The sequence below is a fragment of the Alexandromys fortis genome, unplaced genomic scaffold (genome assembly GCF_014885135.2).
Source record: "Alexandromys fortis isolate MF-2015 unplaced genomic scaffold, M_Fortis_MF-2015_v1.1 scaffold_26, whole genome shotgun sequence".
Taxonomy (NCBI): domain Eukaryota; kingdom Metazoa; phylum Chordata; class Mammalia; order Rodentia; family Cricetidae; genus Alexandromys; species Alexandromys fortis.
Window position 1 is genome coordinate 13357047 of NW_026067894.1, and position 24998 is coordinate 13382044.

The 24998-nt window shown below is 48.3% G+C and overlaps 1 protein-coding gene across 1 annotated transcript in view; it reads right to left on the reverse strand.

Annotated features, from left to right (window-relative positions):
• The window catches only part of Csmd2 (CUB and Sushi multiple domains 2), a 549310-nt gene that overhangs the window by 466245 nt on the left and 58067 nt on the right, over positions 1–24998 (reverse strand). The window contains exon 2 of the mRNA XM_050156211.1: positions 19078–19294. Within this exon, the coding sequence (XP_050012168.1) occupies positions 19078–19294 (217 nt within the window). The remainder of the gene's footprint in view (positions 1–19077; positions 19295–24998) is intronic.

The window sequence follows — 24998 nt, forward strand, 5'->3', positions numbered from 1 at the left end:
GACCTGTCTCCATTTCCCTCTCTGTCCTAAGTATTATGTTATTCCCTAAACAACACAGCACAGCAATTGTTGACATAACATTTACATTGTATTCGACATACATAATCTAGAGAATAATTAAAACGTAGGGAGGTTTGCGTACACTGTATGCAAATGAGGTGCCATTTTATATGAGACTTGAGCATCCAAAGACTCCAGTGTCTCTGGGGGTCTGTGCTTATTTGAGCTACTTATTGCTTTGACAAAGAAAAAAAGGAAAACGCTGACAAGAAACAATTAAAGATGGAAGCGTTTATTTAGAGCCACAGTCTGAAGGTAAAGCCTGTCACGGTGGGGAGTCATGGAGGCAGGGACTTTGAGGCAGCTGGTCACGTTTTGTTCAGCCAAGAAGTGGAAAACACTGAGTGATCATGTTTGATTTGCTCATTCCCCACTAGCCAGCCTATGGGATGGCATTACCCATATTTGGGGTGGGTCCTCCGCCATCAGTTAGCCTGACCTAGGCAATTCCTCACAGTCACACCCAGGGTTTCGTCCCCTTGCTGATTCCAGGTCCCATTAATTTGAAAATCACTACCAGCCATCACAAAATCCTAGAGCCAAATATGAGAGGCCAATATTTATTATGTTTCTGTAGGTTAACCAATGGCTACTGTGGTCAACTATATTTAAAATGCCACATTAAAAGCCATGACTGCGTCTCCCAAGAGAAATAGGAAAATACAGTCGAGACTAGGAGATAATCCTAATTCCGACCAGGAGCCCCGGAGTGTCTCTGAGGAAGCGACACATCAGCCAGGGGTGAGCGGGTGGGGAGCGGTGTACTGAATAACAGCAGCAGGCTGAGCACTGGGAAGAGCTCATGGTGTCTAAGACAGGAAGGGACAGCCAGTGGCGGGAAAGGAGAGCTCCAGGGGAAAGTGCAGCATCCTCCCCAGAGAAGAGGACCTGTGAGACAGTCCAGCCTGGCTGGGCTCCAGCCCTGCGGTCCATTACCAGTCGGTGCAGAAAGGCCCTGCCCTGTGAGAGACGCTGCATTTCAAGCCTCCACACACGGTCCCAGACACTGCTAGGAGCCCACTGAAGGCGCAACATGAAGGTGAAAACCCTGTCTTATGGATGCTGTAACGCAGTGCACTGAATGCTACATGATTTATAAGGCTGGAATGCATGATAAAGCGGCCATGCCGTTCATTCCGCAGCCTCATGAGCAGCTACCATTTGCCTGGTTTGGTTACTGGGGATACTAGAGAGGACAAAGCCCCAGGCACATGAACCTTACGTTCCAGTCCATGGAGACTGACAGTAAGCAGGAAGAGTACAATGTCAGACGGTGATCTGTGCTCCAGAGGAAAATGTACAGCTAAGAGCATGCATGTAGCATGTCACACATGTATGAAAATCAGCAAGGTGGTTCTTTAAGTGCCGGGTACCTTCTGCGGGTGTCTCAGTAAAGTGTCCACGAGGCCTGGAGGGCAGCTGGCAAAGGCCCGGGACTGGAGCATGTGTGCACACTGCAGGGTTAAAAGAGGGCTGGCTGAGGTGAAGTGAGCAATGTGTGGCAGAGAAGGACAGGACAAACCCCAGAAGACCTGATTTTAATCCCTAGAAGCAACATTTGAAAAGCCAGGTATGGCAGTGCATCCTTGGAATAACAGAACCCAGGAGGCAGAGACAGGACGATTCCTGTCACTGGGGCTCAATGGCCAGCCAGCATAGTCTCTAAGAGACTCTGGCTTCAAGGAAAGGTTAATGGTGCCTGGAGAACAATACCAGAGGGTGTCCTCTGGCACGTGCATGCGTGTACATGTGTGCGCAAGCACACACACACATACACACACACATACACACACACACATACACACACACACATACATACACAGACACACACACAGACACACACACACACTCCCAAGGGGGAAAGGAATCCCCTGTCCCTGTATATAGTTCAGGGATAAAACTCTTCTGTATGCGCTTTCATGGAGGATACCCGGAAGCATGCATTTGTCAAAACTGATGGAACTTCACAGCACCAAGAACAAATCCCTGTGTTCGTAATTACAAAAAAAAAAAAAAAAAAAAATCACGGAGGAGGTCCTAGGATGACACGTTGGAGTAAAGGCGATGGCAAGGAACAGATATGCACTCCAGATGTATGGGACAATGTCGCTAAGGAGAAGGGAACACTGCTAGGTGACTTTGGGAAGCTTCAGTGGCTGTATGAGAAAAGGCTGCAGAAGCTGCATGCAGGCCTAAACTCTAGGCTATAAAGCCACCATGACCCATAAGAGTGTGGGCTAACCGTTCTCAATTACCACTTCTGCTGGACAAGTGCGCAGACGCCCGGCGGGTGGGGCCACTTCTCTTGCTCTTGGGGTAGGTTATGGACTAAGGGAGACGTGTCATGATTCACATGTGATTGGATTGAAGACTTCAGTCTGAATGTGTGCTGTGCTTCATAGAAGTACTGGCGTCTACACGTGGGGATAGAGACATATTTTCTATATTTGGGATACTGTGCGCAGATAGTCCCCCTGCCTTTTCAGCAAAGAGAACCTCAAAACAGCGACAGTCCAATGATCACACATATACTCCGAACCCAGATCCTCATTTCTAGTGCTTTTGTCAACGAAAGAAATGGAAGTTCCTGGCAGAAATGACTGGTTCGAGAGCTGGGGTAGGAAATGCACGTGACAAATGCGGAGCGCCATGACAGGACAACAGCGGCAGTGACATGGATAGTAATGGCGGGGAGCATCAAAGACACAGGAGCCCACAAGACAGCTTCCAAGGAAATGCGTGTGAGCAGCACTGGCTCACAGTCCAAAAAATACAATAAATATTCATGGTCCACAATGATATGAATGAAGGACTGAACAGATGCACAAACGGGGACTGAGGAGATGGCTCAGTCAGCAACATCCCTGGTTAGTGTCCCAAACGCTAGAATCAAAGTTCCAACCCCAGCAGACATGTAGAAACACAGGAGTGATGGCACACACCAGACAGAGGAAGGCACTGCCAGCCTCTCTTACCCAGTAAGCCACGGGCCATCGTGAGAGACCTATGTCTCAAAAACAGTAATGGATGGCCCCTGCAGAATTACAATGAAGTTGACCGCTGACCATCACAGGAAAGCATATACACAGGCATGCACACCCAGACACCAGACACACAAGTGCACTGACACAAACACACAAAAATGAATATGTGGGGGAGAAGAGATAAAACCCCAAGGCAGGAGAATCCCACATGATGTGAGAAGACTTCACTCTCAGCAATAGGAAGCAGCCAGGCATCTCTTAGGTGTGAGCTATCTATAGCAGACAGCACTTCCTTGCACAGTGCGGCGTGGGGGTGGAGTAACTGGAGCACACAGTTGGGGGGGTGGGGGTGGAGTAACTGTGGCACACAGTGTGGGGTGGAGTAACTGGAGCACACAATGTATGGTGGAGTAACTTCAGCACACAGTGTGAGGTAGTGTAACTGTAGCACACAGTGTGGGGGTAGGGGGTGGAGTAACTGGAGAACACAGTGGGGGTGGAGCAACTGTAGCACATAGTGTGGGGGTAGGGGGTGGAGCAACTGTAGCACACAGTGTGGGGGTAGGGGGTGGAGCAACTGTAGCACACAGTGTGGGGGTAGGGGGTGGAGTAACTTCAGCACACAGTGTGGGGGTAGGGGGTGGAGTAACTTCAGCACACAGTGGAAGAGATGGAGTAACTTTCAGTGGGAAATTTAACAAACATTACCCCTACCGGATCCTTTAAATAAAAGTTTACTTCTTAAATTTCATTGGCTTTATTTATTTAGCTCTGGGAATGGGGGAGGTGCGTGCATGCCACAGTGCACATTAGGTCAGAGGACAACTTTCAGGCCATGGTTCTCTCCTCCCACCATGTAGGTCCTGGGGAAGAAAGTTGGGTCAGCAGGCTTAGCACTGAGTGCCTTCACCACCTGAGCCATCTCCCCAGCTGCAGAAGCTTAATTTTTAATAAGAAAATATGCAAACAAACAAAAGAGTCCTCTATCTTTGGCCTTAAGGGCAGAAGAAAGAGCAAGGGTGACGGCAAGGAGACCCAAAAGAAGGCCTTGGGCTCATTCAGACAAGAAGTGACATCAGCATCACCAAGGTGAGGCATGGCATAGAGGTGGGTGGGGCTAAAGGGATACCTAGAAGAGACTGACCTTTGGACAGGACAGTAATATAATAGGGGACCATTTCCTTCATAGTACTGCGTGTTCAGAATGTTCTAGGAATATTAATTCTTTCTGAGAGCTGGGTCTTCACAACCTATCTATGAGGTCAGTACTATAGAAGCCTGTCCTAGATTCATTCAGTCTGTTGTCACGATAAAAAAAAAAAAAAATCTCTGACCAAAAGCAATAATAGGGAACAAAGAGTTTATCAGACTCACAATTCCTGGTTGCAGATCTTCATTAATGGGCAGGCAAGGCAGGAACCTAAGGCAGAAATTCAAGGCCAGCCTGTCTGCTATTTCACACAGCAGTACCTCCAACCAAGGAATTCAGTACACAGCCAATGAAGCAGAGCAAGAACCATAGACGATGCTAGTCATCGGCTCTCAGGCCAGCTTATACTCTGCTAACTTTCTTAGACAGTTCAGGCTCACCAGCCTGGGTATGGTGCCGCCCACAGTGGGCTGGACCCTCCTACGTCGATGGACAATCAACACAGTCGCCAACAGACGTGCCCACAATGCAGTTTGATCTAGGCAATTCCTCAGTCGAGACAACTGTAGGCTGTATGAAGTTGATAGTTTAAAACAACAATAAAACAAACAACAACCAGGAAAGAACTTGATCATGAGGGCGTGGAAACTGAGGCCCAGAGGAAATAAGCCTTCTCAAAGTCAAGCTGTTAGCAGGAGGCTGTTCGCCCATGGCACTTTTCTAAACCTAAACCTCCCTTCTTCTCCCCCATAGCCTGTGCCCTGCCTGCTGCAGGGATGGCATGGGGGTAGGAACTGCAAGAACTGTACCTTGATGTCACAAAACAGCCACCAGAAGTCAGGGCCACGGTCAGGCCTGTGTCACACAACTGTAATCCAAATTATTCATGAGATTAAAGCCAGAGAACTAGACTTGCCTGGGCTACAGAGTGAGTTCAGAGTCAGCCTGGGTAATTTCAGGAGACCCTATTTCTAAATAAACAGCAAAAATATATGACTGGGGATGTAGTTTGGTGATGGGGTATTTGCCTTGTATGGGTAAGGTCCTGGGTTTAATACCCAGCTCTACAAAAGAAACAGAAAGGGAGAGAGAGAAGGAGGGAGGGAGGAAATGAGGGCGTGAGGAAGGGAGGGAGGGAAGGAGGGAGGGAGGGAGGGAGGGAGGGAGGGAGGGAGGGAGGGAGGAACAGAAAGACAGATGGATGGACAGTGGGTCAGGGGCACAAAAAAGAATTGCTTGAAGTCACACCTTACTGTTTAAGGGTATATAGTTTAGTCTAAAGATGAGGCCAGCTTATAGCATCATCTTTTCAGGGCAAACAAGCCCCAAGGTCAGCCTGCCAGCGAAGCTTCTGGCCCGAGGTGTCCTGAGACCTTGCCTGCCTGTGAGCTCTAAAATAAACTTATAAATGCATCTCAGAGCTTAAGCAGCTACGGAAGCACCAGCTGCGGTGCAAGGTGAGCCTGGACAAGGGTATTTCTCCCTTATGTAAAAGCCAGTCACTGGCCAGGAGCAGTCGATGGGATGGGGTTGGCTCTGCCTCATGGAGTCACCTAGGGACCCAGGTTTTTCCAGGTCCTGATTCAGGGAAGGAGACAGGAGAACACAGTAGGGACATCTTTCTGGGCCAAGCCTGGACAGAGAGCACATGACCTCTGCCTTCTGGCCACAAAATCACGTGGCTCTACCTAGCTGAGCAGGCAACTGCCTCCCACCAACAAATCCACAAGTCAGAGGGGAGGCAAGATGGATGGTGAGCAGGCAGCCTTCTGTACCATGCTGCTTAATGTGCCAGGAGCAAACAAACCTTGACACCCAAGACGAACAGCGGCCTTGTGGAGAGCTAATGCAAACCTGACCAGGACAGAAATCACCCCAGAAAGTCAACGGTGCTCTCTGGCCCTTCTACACACACCTTGGGCATCGCTCAGTCATAGGATATTGGGGCTGGACCAAACTGTGGGGTTCCCCTAGATCTGAGTCTTCGTTTTGTACGTCAGGAGAATGTAGCTAGCCTTGTGAGGGGACAAGACTGAAGTAAGTCTAGGATGTGGCTCAGTTGGCAGAGTGCTTGCCTGGCACAGACGAGACCCTGTGCTCAACTCATAGCACCAGGTGAAAAAAACCCACAAATGTGATGACACGTGATTATATTCCCTGCACATAGGAGGTAGATGCAGGAGGATCAGAAGCTAAAGGTCATCTTTAGCTATATGAAGAATTCAAGGCCAGGTTTGGTTGTCTGAGATCCTATCTCAAAATGCCAAAACACCACCGCCGCCACCAACAACACCAGCATCAGGACCACCACCACCTCCACCACCACCACCACCACCACCACCACTTCCAGCATCACCTCTAACACCATCACCACCACCACCACCGTCTCCAGAAAAGCAATGGCCAGGAGGGGATGGAACCCAGGTCTCCTAATGGTTCTTACCACAGCTCATCCTTACACATTACAGCCCAAATCATCTAAGTGTGTAACAGCTTGATTCGTTGCTCACACAAACAGGATTTGGTGTCCTTTTCTATTTACTTAAATTCTAAGAGAACAAGAACTCAAGCCTCAGGTGTGTCAGTAGGTACCATCTCTGCTGATCAAGACAGAGAAAACTAGAATGAAACACAGGCTCTAAACTGTCTAGATCTTGAAAATAGCACCCCTGAGTTATCAGGTAGTATGAATAGCAACTTTTGTTGCCCCCAAATGTCTAGGTAGAATTGAGAGTAAAGAAAGGGCCACTATAGTATCTCAGCAAGAGTGGAACTGGCAAGAGAGAAGCAGGTGAATATGCACTAGACAACTTCACTCTCAAGTGATGCTGAGTCTGTGACCACAGCAGAGCCAACTTCATTCTCGAGTGATGCTGAGTCTGTGACCACAGCAGAGCCAACTTCACTCTCGAGTGATGCTGAGTCTGTGACCACGGCAGAGCCAACTTCACTCTCGAGTGATTCTGAGTCCGTGACCAGGGCAGCACTATGGATGGGGTCAGTGGTGAGGATGGGTGGAGACAGTACCACCTCTTTAACCTAGGTCTAGAGTTCCACAGCGTCTTAAATTCTGATGGCTATTAAACAGTACAGCTGCGCAATGAGCAGGGTGAGCCTTTGTCACAATAACTGTGTGGCCCTGCTGCAGATGGAAAAGCTTCCCAGGACCCCAATTCTGCCACCTACCTGTCTCTGTACAGCACCTGCAGCCACCTCGCCCCTCCACCATATCTGCCCAGACCTACAAGAGCACATCGTATCCCTGGATCACTGCAATTGATTGCCAAAACTTCAACCCTGGGGGACTCCTCCCTCAAATTCCTGTCAGTCAACCTGTGTGAAATTGGCAATTCTGAGAGTTGGAAGATGGGCGCCACAGCTGCACAGGTTCAGAGATGAAAATGGAGGTGATAATTCTCACTTCTGGGAAGATTAATAGAGAGAGAGCTAACCACGTCCCTGGCACTAGAGAGAAATACTGACTCCAGTCCCATAGCTGACTCTCTTCTCGCCCATCTAAATGGGCAACCACAAGTCCAAGGCCATACACAGAAATCATCCCCCAGCAATTGTCCTCTAGACCCAGCCTTACTCTCTAGATGCTCTGGGCCTACAACGTGGGGTGGCATCTCTATAGGGAACCTCAGCAGGAATCCATTTCTCTCCAAACTTTTCTTGGTTAGGATTACCAAGGAAGTAGACTACAGAGGCCCCTAGCTACCAACCCTGTCCTGCCTCCCAAAGCTCTAGCCAGTCAGACCCACAGAGTGTGGCTTCTTGACTCCCACAACGACTCTTCATTCGTCATAGGTAACTCTCCCAGGGAAATACACCACTCCCAGAAACACATTTCCCCGGGATACAAATTTGAGCGTTTAGGGTAAATCAAACATATTTACTTTTGCAATGTTGGGGGCTTGAGAAAATCCATAATGTCTTTGGCCTCAAGCCCTTTTGCTATTAATTATTAAACCCTTGTGTGTTTCGAGGGTAATTGAATCCATGTTTCTAATTAGTTTACACTTAATTCATCAGAACAATTTTTAAAGGGCTGATGGATGTCCCAATAAGCCTCTTGGGCAGTTAATGAATCTTTATTTAAGAAGAAATTGGATAGCCACCAAACTGTTAGCAATGGTTACCTCCAGAGAACCGGCGGGGACAAGGGCTGAGGACGGAGGCACGGGGGCTGTGTTTTCTCTCTACACTATTTGACTTTTCTGTAGTGATGGGTACTAATTGCTCTTACTACTTGAAGGGAATTGCTTCAAAAGAAGTGAGGTGGAGTTTCTTTTCTTTAAAGAAATGAAATGCATGTCATGGATCCAATGGAATGATCAAGATCTCTGGTGGAAATGGCTGGCTTGAGGTTCTGAAGACCACAGTCCACTTATTCCCTGGCCTCTTGGCAGTGCAGCGTCCTGAGAAAATGAACCTTGCCTCTGTGTATTGCTGACTAACAGGTGGCATGAATAACACCAGTTGAAAACCTTCCTGTGTACCCTTGATTCTCCGAGGACATGATGCAATGCCAAGCTCCCCATAATGCATGCAAAGGCCCCGGGTGATCTGGTCCCCTCTCTCCCTCAACACTCCAGCCACAATGAAGCAGCCCACTGTCAGTCATTCTGCATGCATCTTGCCTCTCTTGCTTTTGCCTGAACCTATCTATCATCATGGCTTACCTTCACTACGTCTCCCGCTGCGCCCTACTACAATCCCTTCCTCTAAAGAGCATTTGTTCATTCATTTGCCGGGTAGATATCTGCCGAGCACCTGTTATATGTCAGGCTCTGGGGTAGACCCTGGAGCTACAGTGGAGGGGAAAGAAAGGGATCTGGAACCACAGAGCTTACAGTACTGTGCGGTGGACCAACACCACACACAGATATAACCTGGAGAGATGGATGCACGGTCATGTGAGTGGGTATCCCCCCCAGGTCAGGAGGAAGTGTACACCAGCAAGAATCTGTTATGGTGTAACTGCAAAACGTCTTCCACTGTCCCATATACTCAGACTCTTGTTGTGGAATATTCCTTTATACTGTATGACAATATGTCACTGTGATTGGCTTAATAAGCCGAAAAGGTCAATAGTTAGGCAGGATTTTCAGGGCAGAGAAAATGTTGGGAAGAAGGATAGAGAAGACAAATAGACATGGAACAAGGGATCCATGGGATCGAGGTAAAAGCCATGTGGTTGAACATAGATCAATAAAAATATGGGTTAATTTAAATTATAAGATCGAGTTTGGAATGAGCCTAAGCTATCAGCTAAGCTTTCATAATTAATAAGAAATCTCTGTGTGGTTATTTGGGAACTGGCTGGTGGGATGGAAAAATTCACCTACAGGGTCTCCCTGTAAGCCCCCCCCCCCATCTTGACAAGTCAAATGTTCACCCTAGTCTCATTTCCTTAGGGTGTGGCCACAAGCTAATGGACTTTGGGGAAGTGGTTGGACATTGAGCAGCTGGGCCTGATAAACACATGAATCAACTGATAGAGTCATAGTATGTTGGCATTTTTAGGAGGTGGGTCCTAGGAAGTAGCTCATTGGGGATACATCCTCTATCGTATACCCTGCCCTAGCCTCTTCCTGTGCTCCCCTTCTGCTGTTTCCTAGCCACTACAATGTAGCTTGCTCCACTCCGCCACACTCTTCCCGCTATAATAGACTAATACCTCCAAAGCCCTGAGTCAAGACAAACCATGCAACCTTTTAGGTTGTGTGTGTCTGGCCTTCTGTTGCAGCGACAAGGTAAGCAGAGACTCCAGACTCCCTGGCTGAGGACATGACAACCGAGTGGAGATGCGGAGGACGAAAGGTAGCCAAGCAGGGGGTTAGTTGGAAGGAGAGCATCTCAGGCCCCAAACCAGCATCCACGGATGTCCCCCACCCCCAGACCAGGACGCTTCCTAGCTCAGCTCTCAGCATTGTCGACTGTCTGCCGGATTAGTCACCTGGCTCCCTCAAGATTCTACAAGTTCCTTGAAGGAAGACACTGTCTTGTTAACTGTTATGTCTCCAACACCTGGCACTCCTGGTAGGCATCCAATAAACGTCAAACCCTGACAGTGAACGGATCAGCAAATGCATCCCACACGATGACAGGCACACAGTGGGTTTGCTGCGTCAGGTAACTTCTTGTCCTTTTCCAGTGTCCTCTCTCCCTCTCCCTCCTACCAGAATATTTCTTCCTCACCCCCAGGGGGCCTCTCAGCCACCTCCTGTCCACGAGAAGCACATTCCCGAAGGACTCCAGGAAGAGGACTAGCCAAGGATGGTCCTGCCGAAGTGCGAAGCGCTCTATGGAATCCATTGGGAAGGCCCTAGGATGGGGGGAGGGGAGAGCGTCTGCTGCAATTCCTATTCATAAGGAGACCGTAAATCTGGCAAATTTGTGGATCGTTACAGCTTCCAAACAGGTGTCTAACGCCAGTTGAGTGAGCTCGGGAACCAGCTCCAAACGGCTGCGACTCCGTTCCACCTTAGGCTGATGACAGAGTGTCTACTGCCAGTAACCGAGAGAGCGAATCGTAGCACTTCCCATAACGGGAGCCCGAATGTCTAAATTAAGGGATGCTTAGCTGTGCTTAACTGGGGCCCGTCATCACCAGCGCCCGGTAAGCCCTCCGCCTCGCAGACACGCGGTTTATTAGCGGAGCCGCCATAGACGACACTAGCTTGTTCTCCATTAGCAAACTTCATTCCACGTTAAACTGCAGATCAATGGGATGGTTGCCAGCTCTGAAAGGCCATCTAATTGTACAAAAGCAGAGACGTGGGGATTGTTTCAGTAATTCATCCAGGCAGGGCTGACACCGCATTATCTGGGAGGCACTTTGTTCTTTTCTTACTAATTTCCCAACTCCTACAGGCTCCCCCCAGCCTTCAGGACCGTTCCCTACCCCATTCTCCCACCCGGATCCATTATGAGAAGAAGCTGATCAGCTTCTATTGTAAATGTGATTTCGAGCAGCCAGACGCTGCCTTCTGGCACCCCGGGATGTGGCTGCTGGTGAATAGCACTGGATGAAATGTGAGATCTTGCAAGGAGATGCTCTGAGCTCCCGCTGGAGAGAGGCAGGCGCGGGGAGATGAATGGTGTCTTCAGAGAGCGAAAGCTGCGTGCACACCGGTGCCTGGTGCCTACTGGCACCTCTCTGTCAGCGGCGCCAGGTGCAGCTGCCAAGGTGGTCTCATTGAGAAAGCTCCATTTCACGGAGGAGGCAACTGAGGCTCACAGGAGTTGGTTTGTTCGCCCAAGGTCACGGACAGATAAAGAAGACCGAACGCAAGACAAGTCTGAAGCTGAGGTCCTGGAACACTCGAGCGTCCCCAGGGAGGCTGAGCTGCAGAGCTACTGCATTGGCAGCCAGAGTTCTCTGCTGGGCACAGGCATCCTGCGTATCATGGGGTTTGCAGCAGCATCCTTGGCCTCACCCTGCCAGCTGCTCCTGGCATCCTGCAGACATGCAATCAAGAACGTCTAGGAGGGCCAGGATTGTAGCACAGCGCTAGAGTGCTTGCCTCACAAGCCTGAGGCCCTAGGTTCAATCCCGGGGACAGCCACCTTCACACACACATGAATTTCCAAGCACTGTCAGAGGGCCTGCTAACATCTAGATTTCCTCCAGTCAAGAATCACAGCTCTTTCTGACAACTTGGAAATTTACACTTGCATTTTCTAGGTTATTCTGTAAATGTTGCTTTTACCCATATCTAGCAAAATTCAAGCCAATATACATAAGTGGTTTTATTTAATTCCCACTACCAATCAGGAGGAAATTAAGACAGGCATGATAGGCCCATTTCATAGAGGGGGACACTGAGGGCAATGCGGAAGCAGTCTACCAGGCCCTCACAAAGAAGGACCTGGAGCTCTTACGTGCTGTCCGCTTGCAGGGTGGCAGCACAGGTCCCTGCATGGTCCTGACACAGCGAATCTGGTGAGAGAGAGGCTTGACTGCCTCAAGGCGCTTAGATTCCAATGCGGGGGGTGGGGGGGTGAGGGGGTGGGGGGGTGGGGGGGGTTAAAGCGCAGCTCAAAACCCACTCCAGGAGTGAGCAGCTGCAGGAAGGTGAGTGGGTTAGAAGGGTTGGAAGCTGACTATTGATCAGGGGTTGGAGGGATACGGAGCAGAGAGGGGTGTATTAGGAATGCAGGGAGAGCGGCCACTCCATAGTGCCTGCCTGCTACGGTGCAGGCAGTAAACAGAGCTGCAAGTGATGCAGGAGGAGGGAAACCTGATGCAGGCCTCTTGGTGGTTCCACTCCACCATTGGCATGGAAAGGGAAGAGGACCATTATGGGATCTAGAACATACTGATACATTACATGCATACGTGGCACGCGCATCATACCCTGCACACAGGTTTCACACACATACACGTTAGCCAGATGTGTGACACACTTCAGACAGCTAATGCTCCTTTACATATGTACACATGGCATACCCGTGCATGCTACATGATCTGCGTATATGTTGCATGTGTAAACTGGCCACATTGCGTAACACATCACACACCACCTTGGATGCACAATGATCAACTCCCTTGAGCACAGCGCTTTTCCTGGCATCTTCCTACAGTGCCTGCAATTTCCTGATGGAGAAGTCTGACGGGAAGGCACAGGTGAAGTGACAGGACAGACCCAAAGCCTTTCAGAGACGGCCAAGTCCTGAGGCCTCAGCTCTGAAGGGCAGGCAAGGATGCAAAAAGCAGGTCTGGAGCGTGTCGGGAGCTACACGGGAGGGTTCGCATATGACGACTCCAGAAGGTGTGACAGTCACCTCCACTTCACAGCTAAGGCTCAGAGCAGTCAGACTTGAATGGTCTCACACCATTAATAAAAACAGAGATTGGGGGCTGGAAATAAGACTTGGGGTGGGCTAGAGTGCTTACTTCGCATGTGTGAGGCCCTGGGTTGGGTCCCTAGCACTGTAAAATGAGTGTATATGTGTTTACACACACACACACACACACACACACACGCACACACAGAGTATAAAACCTAGGCCTATATTTCTGCGAGTGTTTCCCAGAAGAACTCTGCCAAAGATGACTCACCCGTTCTATTCAATGAGTGAAGAAAAATATCAGCACACAAACATGCTCGCCAACCACGTCCTGACCAGATGGTAGGACACATTGTCCTGTACCCACACATCACACGTCACATCACACATACCTATTAAATGTCTGTGTCCTGTATTGCACACATCAAATGCATGTTCATTGTACATTGCATGCATGCACGTATGCACGTCATATACATATCCGTGATATATGATATGCATGCATATGTAACATGCATGTACACAATGCACATTTTTCTGTAGACTGGAATTTACTACAGGCTCATGTGACCTGTTTTCTGTCTCTGAACGAGACATCCTCTACTTACTCTCCTTCATCCCCTCCAAGTCCCCAGAAAGCCACTAGTGACCTTTGGGATAACTATTTCTCATAACATAAAAATCCATCCCATCTCCTCTCTCCACTGTTCTAGTCCAGGCTGCCACACTTCTACCTGGCCTGGCAGTCTCCCGAGCAGACTCCTTCCCATGAATTTCTCATATAATCTCCAGATTATGCCAAAGTCCTCTGCTTAAAAACTTGTGGCTGAAAGGTATCTGCAATATATCTATAGCTAACATACTTCATGGTGGGACCCCCTGTCACCCAAAGACAAGGCTGCCGCTCTCACCACTACACAGTGTTGTGTTGGGGCTTCTGGCCAGTAATTCCAGCAAAAGAGAAAGAGGACCATCCCAACTCCAAAGGCGGTAGTGAAATTGCTCTCACTCAGAGATGTCCACAGAAATGGACAGGATGAAGCAGGAGAGAATTCGGTAAGGTTATGGAGCACCAATCAATACAGCGAAGTCAACTGCATTTCTCCGGATTAGCAAAACTCAAATCGGAAAAATCGATTCTATTCACAATGGCATCAAAAGAGCAAAAACCTGTTCGTGGTTCAGTCGAGACGGAGCATCAAGGCAACAATGGGACTCCACTCCACCTGATCTCAGTCCTCGTGGAAGTGACCCCGGGGTGTGAAAGAAATGCATAAACTCTGGAGACGAAGAAGAGACCTCGATCCCCTTGCTCTACAGCACTTAGGGACTTCCTCCAGATGACACCCGCCCAGCCAGCCAGACTCCATTAAGGGAAAGGTTAGCAGGATGTTGACAGAGAGATGCCACTTAAAATATGCTTCGAGGAAGACACTTTAACCACGCGCAGAGTGAAAAGCACGGGTAAAGTAAAGAAACCTTGTTCTCGAAGACAGGGAAAGAAGGGATATGACCGCAACGGAGCTGAAAAATGGACAGCGCTGAGCATCAGAGCTGAGTCCATCATTCATACCCCAGAGGTGAGCGGACGGAACTCTGCCGCTGAAGAACGCAGCCCCTGTTAGGAACCCTTAAAAGCCTGGCGACGCTCAAGGGATAAGAGCTATCCCTGAAACAATGCCATAGGTATATTAAAATAGAGGAACTGGCAAAGACTGCCCCCAATAAGTGCAACCCTAGAAGAAATAAAAAGATGGCAATATTAGGATCTAAGCAAAACTAAAGGCGGAAGAAATCACTGAGTAAGGAAGAGAAATTTTATATTGAGAAAGTAAGACGTTCACTGTGAAGATTAAATTCGAAACATATTTATCAGGAGTTGGGGAGATGGCTCAGTGGCTAAGACCATATTGATCTTACAGAGAATTGAGAACAGTTCTCAGCACCCATTTTAGGCAACTTACATGTGCCTGTAACTCCAACTCCAGGAGATCTGATACCCTCTTCTGCCCTCCAAAGGCACCCACACTCACCTTATATGCATGGAAGCACCCATGCATGTCTACACACACATACACACACACTGTAACAGAGAGGGCAATCAGAGAAGCATCACCTTTCACGATAGCCACAAATAGCATAAAATATCTTGGGGTAACTCTGACCAAGGAAGTGAAAGATCTATTTGACAAGAATTTTAAGTCTTTGAAGAAAGAAATTGAAGAGGACACCAGAAAATGGAAGGATCTCCCTTGCTCTTGGATTGGGAGGATCAACATAGTAAAAATGGCAATTTTACCAAAAGCAATTTATAGATTCAATGCAATCCCCATCAAAATTCTTCACAGATCTGGAAAAGACAATAATCAACTTTATATGGAAAAAACAAAAAACCCAGGATAGCCAAAACAATCTTATACAATAAAGGAACGTCTGGAGGCATTACCATCCCTGACTTCAAACTCTATTACAGAGCTACAGTAATGAAAACAGCTTGGTATTGGCATAAAAACAGAGAAGTCGACCAATGGAATCGAATAGAAGACTCTGACTTTAACCCACTTTAAAATAATGAATATAAGTCTCTTAAAAAATTGTTGGGCAAGCCGGGCGGTGGTGGCGCACGCTTTTAATCCCAGCACTCGGGAGGCAGAGGCAGGCGGATCTCTGGGAATTCAAGGCCAGCCTGGTCTACAAGAGCTAGTTCCGGGATGGGCACCAAAGCTACAGAGAAACCCTGTCTCGAAAAACAAAAAACAAAAACAAAAAAAAAATTATTGGGCAAGAGAGATGGCACCGTGGGGAGGAACACTTGTTGTGCAAACATGGAGACCTGAGTCTGAATTCCCAGAACCGGGCTGTGCTGGGCATGGCTATGTAAACACACATGTAACCTCAGTTCTGCAGAGGAATGGAGACAGGAAGATCTCTGGAACTTGTTGGCTGCCATCAAGTCCCGTGTTCAATGGGAGACCCAGGCTTAAATGAATGGGGAAGAGAACAGCAGAGTGAGATGCCTGATGGACTCCTCTGACGTTTCTGCACGCAGGAGTACCCACATACACATGTGTGCACCACACACACACGCCCCACATTCACATCAACATGCGAAAATAAAAATATGCATATGTGGAAGATGCTGCAGCCAAACACGTAAAGTTGAAGCTTATAGACAGCAGCAAGGATAACAGACAAGCAATGCAAGTCTGAGACCAGCCCATTGCTTATCTTGATGAATATCAATTAAACAATAAATAGAAAATTAGGAAAACCCTACAAGATTGATAATGTGAATTTTCATTCATCAATATGGAATATTTGATTTTTTCGATACTTGTAGAACATTTATAAAATATGATCTTAAAAGGAATGGGGGGGTGATCAACAATCCCCTAACGTTGAAAGGTATAACCCAATCATAATGCAATAAAACTAGATCATCAGTTTTAAGAGAATAAACAAATAATGCATGAAAATTTGAGGCAAAGCCTCTGGAGTCAGGGAAAGAACAAAACTGCAATTAGAAACTCTTTCAGAAGTAACAGCTACTCATCAAAATTTACAGGATATGGTCAAAGTTGCACTTAGGGGGAAAATGCCTCTTAATGCTTTTATTATCAAATAAGAAATAATGGGACTAATTCAATTCATGAAACCCTCAAAGAGCAACGCCAGCCTCAGGTAAGTGGAAGAAAGGAATGGCTGAAGATGAAAGCAGAAATCGATATGTTAGATAATGGGGAAAGAATAAAATTGATAGCCCCAGTACTGGAGGTTTTTAAAAGACCAATAAAACAGGAAAATGCCTGCCAAGACGGAGGGGATGGAAAGGACATGGGCGCCCATGAAGAAGAAGAGGCAGGCCTAGTAGCCATGAAGGCAGGGGCACCCAGTCCTAGGCCCCTCGGTGTCAATGACTGATTTCTTCCACACACGTGAAGACAACTGACTCGTGGCTAAGAAAACCAGAAAGCCATGATGCGAAAGAGATTCAGACAGACCTGAGAGTCCCCACCTGTGAGAAGCACCACCCCACCCCTCCCAGGGTGGCACACCTGTTATCTGGGGTCACTTCTCCATGCTGCCGAGGGGAGCTCAGAGGAAGTGGGATCCTCCCAACTCTTGCTCCTACTGATGCTCTGGCTTCTTCCGAAATGAACTGAGAGGAACATAACGGACATCACACAGGAGCAACCTACCAAAGGACAACTAGAGGCTGGTAGCCAGAGCAGGGTGGGCTGCGCTTAGAAGGAACGCCCTCCCAAAGGCCTCAACACCACCTGTGCCTGTGGTCTGGACACTTTCCCAAGATGCTCACAAGATACGGCTGTCACTTCCCTTGCAGTGCCCTGCTCCCCTCCCCACCACAGCCTCTTCAGCTGCCGTCATGCTTCTTTGCCTGCACAGCATCCACTGAGGAGATAACCCACGCCAGGCTCCCCATCAGACGTGAACTCCATGGCGACAGGGGCTCTGCTCTGCTGACTGCTATGTTCCCCAGCCCTCGGGGCAGCACTAGCACAAAACAGGGAGTCACAGAATATTTGCCGAATGAGTGAGAGGGGACTTTAGTCCCTGTCAACGGTTTCATCCAATGTTGCCTGGATGCCACTCCCTGTGCGATGTCACGGGGAAGATGGATCAGCCCCGTCACGCCAGGAAGAAACCACCTCTGCTGCAGGCTTCCCAGACTCACTGGCCGGGGGCCTGCCCTGCACATGGGGTGTGACATATTCTAGAAATATCCTCAAGACAGCTTGGAGGGTAAGCCTGAGATAGGCATGCTCACCCCAGACCTTCCCCCGCCCCCCCCCCACACGCATCCAAACTTGGCTGGTTAAACCATTAACCCCTCAGCAACCTGAGAAGTTCGGAAGCCTAGGTGAGAAGGCAGGACCAAGGTTTGTGATGGAGAGTGGCAGGTCTCCAGGCCAACGACGAAACATAAGCTTGTCTTGGAGCTTTCTGCCCAGAGGTCTGCCGTTCCTGCAGAGGGCAATTCCCTCCGCCTTGTCTCCTCCTCCTTCTCCTCGTCTTAGGAGGCAACTCCGTGTGGCACAACTGTCAGCCATCTCAGCCTCTTCGTGGTGTTAGCTTCCACCAAGACAAGATAGCGTAAAAAGGATGAGGGCCATCCCAAAGTCTCAGCTCTAGTCCCACAAACAAGGCACCAAATGCAAGGGTGATTTTATCACGTCTCCATGGCCCCAGACCCGTGATGCACGGCAGAGTAGCACCCATGGCTCACAGCCTTCAGCCTCACAGGACTTGGAGCCAGGCAAAAATACCAGCATTCCTCAGTGTGGGGAGGTCATGACAGACAGAGACAGACACAGATATATTTGTGCTGGCAAAATCAATTTCAGTGAAAAGACTGGGATTTCTCTATCACCCCTTCTGTTTTCTACCCAGTTTTCCCAGGTGCCTGGCATGGCCTCGTCTATTGGATTCTTCAAAGAGAAAGGAATTGAGTGTCCTAAATGAAACTGAGAAGCTAGGTACAGTGGTGCCTACCGATAAACCCCACACTCGAGAGACCAAGGCAGGAGAATTACAAATCCGAGATACTGGGCTACAACAGCAAAACCTTATAATGAAAACAACAGCAAGCAAAGGGAGGACCCCACAAAAAAGGAAGTCAATGCCCTGTGGGAGACTTCCAGGGAGGGGAGGTGCACAGCCCCACCCCTTCCTGGGGATTTTTTTTTTAGGTAGTTGATGATTGCTGGAGGTGAGAAAGATGCATTTTCTGCAGTGGTATGGGCATTGGTAAGCTGTCTATGCCCCTGTAAATAAGGCCTCACCCATGCCCTGTTAAGTTACCCTAATCTATGTCTTTGGTTCACACATAAAATCAGAACATGAAAGATATGAAAGGAGAAAGGGAACTAATTGGAAGATGTGAAGGGGTCAGTGGGAGTAGGGGAGGGACAAAAGAATGGCTATACTCAAAATCCATTCTATACAGTATTATTTGTAATTGCTATATACTAATAGAAACTTAAACAGTAAAGCAGAGGTCCTCTCTTCTCCAAGCTTGGCTCGGGGTCCAGCCGCCTGCACCAGGGAGTGGGGAGAACGTACCTTGTACGGAGGTTCTCTGCCTGGGGTGGGCCATCAAACACTGACAGGACATCGAAGTCCTCTTCCAGGGCAAAGGACTGGAACACGAGCTGGATCCGGTGCTGGTCCTCCGCGGTGATGGTCCATGTGCAGTTGGCATAATTGGGGTAGCCATAAGGAAACCCTGGGCTCTCCACTGTCCCATTGGGACCCTGCAGTTGGAATGTGCAGTTCTGGCCTGGAAGAGAAAAAGGAAGCAGTTCAGTGTGGCCAGAAGAACTCCAAGAAGTTTCCAAGAGGTGGAAGTACTATCAAAGAGAACTGTCAGTCACTTTTCCGAGTGCTTCCTGTGGGCTGCCCTGGGCTTGGCAGCCAGGGAAGGAAGATGGGGAGCAGCCTGTTGGGGAGGGGTGGTACATTGTGTTCAGTGATACTGAAGCCTCAGAACAGCTCAATAGGCGGAAAACTAGTGGAGTAGTTTAAAAACAGGCACAACCACAACCAGGTTGCATCCTAGACCTTGCACCCAAGTCCGGGGAACTGTCTCCAACCTCCTCTGTTGCCTGAAGCTTCCCTGTTCCCTGGCCTCACTCCCACCTTCCCTAGAAAACACAAGCCACTAATGCGTCTGCCCCATGCTACCCCCTGCCTCCTCCACCCAAATGGGACTGTTGGAGTTACTTTCTTTCCAGCCCTTTAAGAACATTTCTCGCACACACCCTGCTGTCCCTTCTCCACTGGGGGCGCTTCCAATTTCAAATGTGCTTCAGACTCATCTTTCATGCCACACAGCTCCATGCCACTCCTCCGCAGCGGGTCTCTCTCCTCCCGCCCACAGTTAATTGGAACCACAGTAGGTCACCTCATCCTTGGCCATGCCCATCAGGTCTGCCTTACTGTCCTACATGTCTACCTGAGAGCAGGTACAGTGAGGTCCCAGACCAGATGGGCTGGGGATATGCAGCCCAGCTTCCTGCTATCAGGTCTCTCTGTATCCCAGTCAGGACGTCTAAATGAGACCGGAAGTGACACCTTCCTCTCTTCGCAGCCCATGGCCAGGGTCTCTGTCCATCCCCCTACACCAAGCTCTTCCTTAGACTCCCAACTACTCATTCATGTACTCTGGTCCTTACTAATCTCAACTAGGACCGGGTCATCCCCCATCACCACTGACTTCAACATCCAGGGGCTCCTCACTACTTTTCAACAAGGAAAGAAAACTAATATCCACAGTGTGCGTGTGGAGGGGAGTGTTCCTCCACGCGGCTTGGCGCGCTTTGAAAGCTCTTCCTGCCTATGCTCCAGCTTCCGGGCCGAAGCCCCACCTTCCTCAGCTCTGTGTCCACAGCCCCAGGCTTAGAAGTGTGCAGAGTCCAAGCCACCTTCCCCTTTGTCTGCCGCACTTGGCGCAACAGCACACTTCCACGCTTCCACGTGAATGTGGGAGGCGATAAGCAGAAGAGCAGGAACGGTGTGGGTTGAAATGTCTAAATCCTGCAGTCTCAGTAGCAGGCAGGCACACAGTCAGCTCTCAGTCAGCTAGTAGTAGGGCCGTCGTATCCAGGCAGGCTTTGTCTAGACAGTTTAAGGGCTCTGCCTTTAGTGACCTAACGTTCACAGCTGCCACACGCGTTAGACACTATTAATATCTTCACTTACGGAGGCAGAATTAGAGCAGAGGGTAGTTAAAGAACAGGGCCAGTCAGGCAGTGGTGGCGCATGCCTTTAATCCCAGCACTCGAGAGGCAGAGGCAGGCGGATCCTGTGAGTTCTAGGCCAGCCTGGTCTACAAGAGCTAGTTCCAGGACAGGCTCCAAAATTACAGAAACCTTGTCTCAGAAAAAAAAAGGGGGACCATACCTACTCAGTATTGGGACATCACATAGGCAAGACACTTCCTTTATGATTGTGCTGATAAGTTGACTCAACACTAATTTTTTAAAGCCACTTTAGGGATTAACTGACAAAGGAAACTTAATCTCTAAAATGACCTTAATATTAAGAAATCTCTCAATACAAAGTATTCCATTAAGGGGGGAGTTAAGAGCTTGTGAATAAATGCTAACGAGGCATTTAATAAAATTAGACATGTAACTCTGATTAAAATAAGCCTTCAGAACAAGGCAGAACCCTGCCTTTCCATTCAGCAGCCGCTGACACTGTACTTTAGATGAAGCATCTGACAGGGATCAAAAACGCAACAGAGATGTCAGCATCCTCCCTTGGACCACGTGCCTGACTGGAAGAGCTCAGGGTGCAACTCCAGAGAAAGAGATGAGAAGAGAGGATGCAAAGAGATAATGGGCAGACGGTAGGCTCACATGCCTGGGAAGCCCAGAAGAATCGATTACAAAGCTATTAGAACGAAGAGAAATTTCAGCAAAGTAGCCCAATGCAAACTATGCAAAATCAATAAGGTTCGTACATGTCAGTCACAGATGAAAGCAGGAGGCTAAACTTCCTTTCATGGCAACTGCAGAGTGTGTAGTATACACAGGAAGGAACCTAGTGAGAAACGTGGAGGCAGATTCCTGGGTGTCGCATACGCTTACTGAGCTCACCCCGGAGGAGTGAAGCCCCAGGTTCTACCCTCACCGTCATAAAAGAGAGGGAGAGAGGGAGAGAGGGGCAGAGAGAAGCAGAGAGAGAGGGAGAGAAGGTCAAAGTTAGGGATGGATAGAGGAAGGAAGGGAAAAAAGTGAAGGGAGACAGGAAGGAGAGAGAGAGGGAGGGAGGAAGGGAGGGAAGGAGAGATGGATGGAGGGAGGCAGGCAGGGAGGGAGAAAAAAGTGTAAGCACAGATTCTTAAAAATTTAGAATAAGCAGGGCTGTGATGGCACACGCCTTTAATCCCAGCATTCGGGAGGCAGAGGCAGGCGGATCTCTGTGAGTTCAAGGCCAGCCTGGTCTACAAGAGCTAGTTCCAGGACAAGCTCCAAAGCTACAGAGAAACCCTGTCTCGAAAAGCCAAAGGAAAAAAAAATCAGAATAATTGGAGAGAAATGATATAGTCTTGAGTGGAAAAGCCTAACCACTGAAAGGTTAATTTATAATATTAACCTCTCAAAGAGTTATTGAAAAGTTAATTTATCCGCCGGATACAATGCTCATCAAAAGCCCAAAGGCATGCTTTAACTCTGGGGAAGTGATACCTAAATTTAACTGGAAAAATAGGTTATTTGGACAGTGTATTGTCTTTTAAAGGACAGAAATATTAGTAGTCTCAGAGTAAAGACTATCAAATCATATCATGAATGACACGAGGAAACTGTCTGGGGCAGGAGGCTCTCAGTGAACAGAAACAGCTAATACAAAAACTGAGATAAAGAGACATTTCTTGATCAATGAAAACAGAAAAAAATATTTTTGTAGAACGAAATAATTAACTATTTCAGGAAAGAATTATCTTCCAATCTCAGATGATATATCAAAGCCAAAGGGCTAACTAACAACATGTTAAAACAAAAAAAAAAAACACGTTATATGGTTTCTAATTTCCTAGAAGAAATTAACAGTCTTGTATAAAAGTGAGTGTATGTGTGTGGCTATATATGTATGTGCACATGGGAGTGTGTGAATATGTGTCGGTGTGTATCATGAGTGTGTGTGTGTGTGAATGGGTATGTGTGAGCACGTGTGTGAGTGTGTGAGAGAGCCAGAGGAGAGAGAGCATATGTTGTGTAAAACAGACAAGCTCAAAAGGCATACAATCATTGGATTGAAAAGTAATCCCTTCAGTATAAAAGGATGAGTATGGATTACTAACCACAGCCAACAGAACGAACACTGTATGCGAGCCTGGACAGGGTATAAACAAGTTCACAAATGAAGGCACCCAACTGCAAGAATAAAGAAGTAAAGCTTCCATTTTCCAGCCCCCCCAGGGGCCCAAGTGCCCCTCCCTGGGCACCCCCTTTCTGTCATAGGCACCAAGACTGCTTCGTCTCGGAGCCATGAAAGCCTGTGATGTCACTGTACCACGTCATTGATTAGTTCGCTCCTCTAACCAATCCTATGATCAGCCATGGGGCCTAGATCATGGATTAGACAGAGCCTCCATCCCCCCCATGGAAGCTTTAACGGTACACCTTTGGGCGTACGTACAGTGCTTCTGAAGTCTCGACCCCTCAGAGGTTTCAACTTAAGATCTGACCTTGTTCAGGTCCACTGATACCAACATTGCCACCGTCCTCACTATAGGGATGGCTGCCCCAGCTCAAAGCTGCCCAAGCTTGGAGACTCTGCCATGGAATCCAGCAATGATCTTTTACTACTATAAAGGGAAGCAGAGGGGCTCAGAACATGGGCCCTGAGAACACCGCCCGTTATAACCCATGTGATGGGACAGGAAGGGTGAAAGTGACAGAAAACAAAGACTATGGAGGAAGAGACCAGAGGGAGTTCTTAGAGAAAGTGACAGAAAGTGGAGGATGTCACCGAGAGGCAATGAGGAGAATCTTGGATGAGATCACTCCGTTCGTTATCTGAACGGTCCCTCTGGAAGTAGGCTCCCGTAGCGTGAGAGCTCAGGACTGGCCCTGGCACGTCCCCAGTGCCCGGAATCCAATCAGCGATTGCGGAGAAGATGGCCATCAGTTACAGCGAAGGTGAGCAGGAAGGGGTGAGCAAGGTGAGCAGGGGTGAGGCTGTTCCAGGCAGAGGCAGGGTTGACCGGCAGGGAGGGTGCCAGGCCGCCGTATGTGAAGTCATAACAGACACTTTGCTCTTTGTAGCGCACTTGAAAAATACAGGCCAGGTTTAAAAGGATGACATGATTTTAATCTCACATTCCTTTTCAGAGGCAATGGCTATTAATGTGTTCATTTTCTAGATTCTTCCATGCACAGTTAAAATTGTTTAGAAAAGATCATACATATCCTTTGGAGGGCTCTGTAGTAAATCATTCTTCCACTTAGAGTACAAAAGGCAGTGTCTACTTATAATACACATAGATACTCAGGCATAAATAAGTTTATTTACAGCCTTGTTCCTTTAGGGCTCTCAGACGGTACAGGCTGAGCTAGGAGGACATGCTGTATTCCCTCTCTTAAGCACTGACCAGCTACCCAGGTCAGCATCCAAGATGGTGGCCTACCAACCCCCACCGGCGCCTCCTCCCCTCTCATGCAAGCATATGGATCCATTCTGGGAGAAATTCTATGATTTTGTTTTTTAAATGAGATTGTGGGCTAGCTCATTTCTCTGCAATTTGCTTTCCAGCTTAACAATCCGTTGGGGACACCTTTTGGGTCAGTAGCTACGGCTCTAACTTATTTTTTAAATAAATAAATGTATAATGTTGCCTGGCATGGATGTATCTCAATGTGTTCAGTCACTCCTCTGTGTATGGCCATTCAGGTCATTTCTTGGTTTGCTTTTATAACATTTCAGTAAACACAACATGAAATTTTTCCCCCAAGATACTGAAATGGCACATACACTGCATTTTTTTTTTTTTTTGAGACAGGGTTTCTCTGTAGCTTTGGAGCCTGTCCTGGACCTAGCTCTGTAGACCAGGCTGGCCTCGAACTCACAGAGATCCACTTGCCTCCTCCTCCTCCTCCCGCATGCTGGGATTAAAGGCACGTGCCACCACCACCCGGCTATAAACAGTATCTTAAAAGGATGTGCCAATGTCCCGATGTATGGTTAGTCTAGAATTTACCCAAACACAACCATCTAAATCACTTCTGGATCTTTTCTTTCTTTAATCCTGCTTATAAATACAACCTCTACCAGAGCAAGGTCTGGTGACAGGATGCCAGTCTACGGTGCAGTAGAAAATGGGTTTCCCTGGCCAGAGGCCCAGAATGAACATCCATTTCTGCAGTCACTGCACCCAGCTTTGCTGTTTGCCAGGACACTGTAAACCCAGGCTGACTGGGCACTGTTGGATGTGGTTAGAAAGGGATGGAAGTGGGGTTCATTTGGAAGCTTCTCTG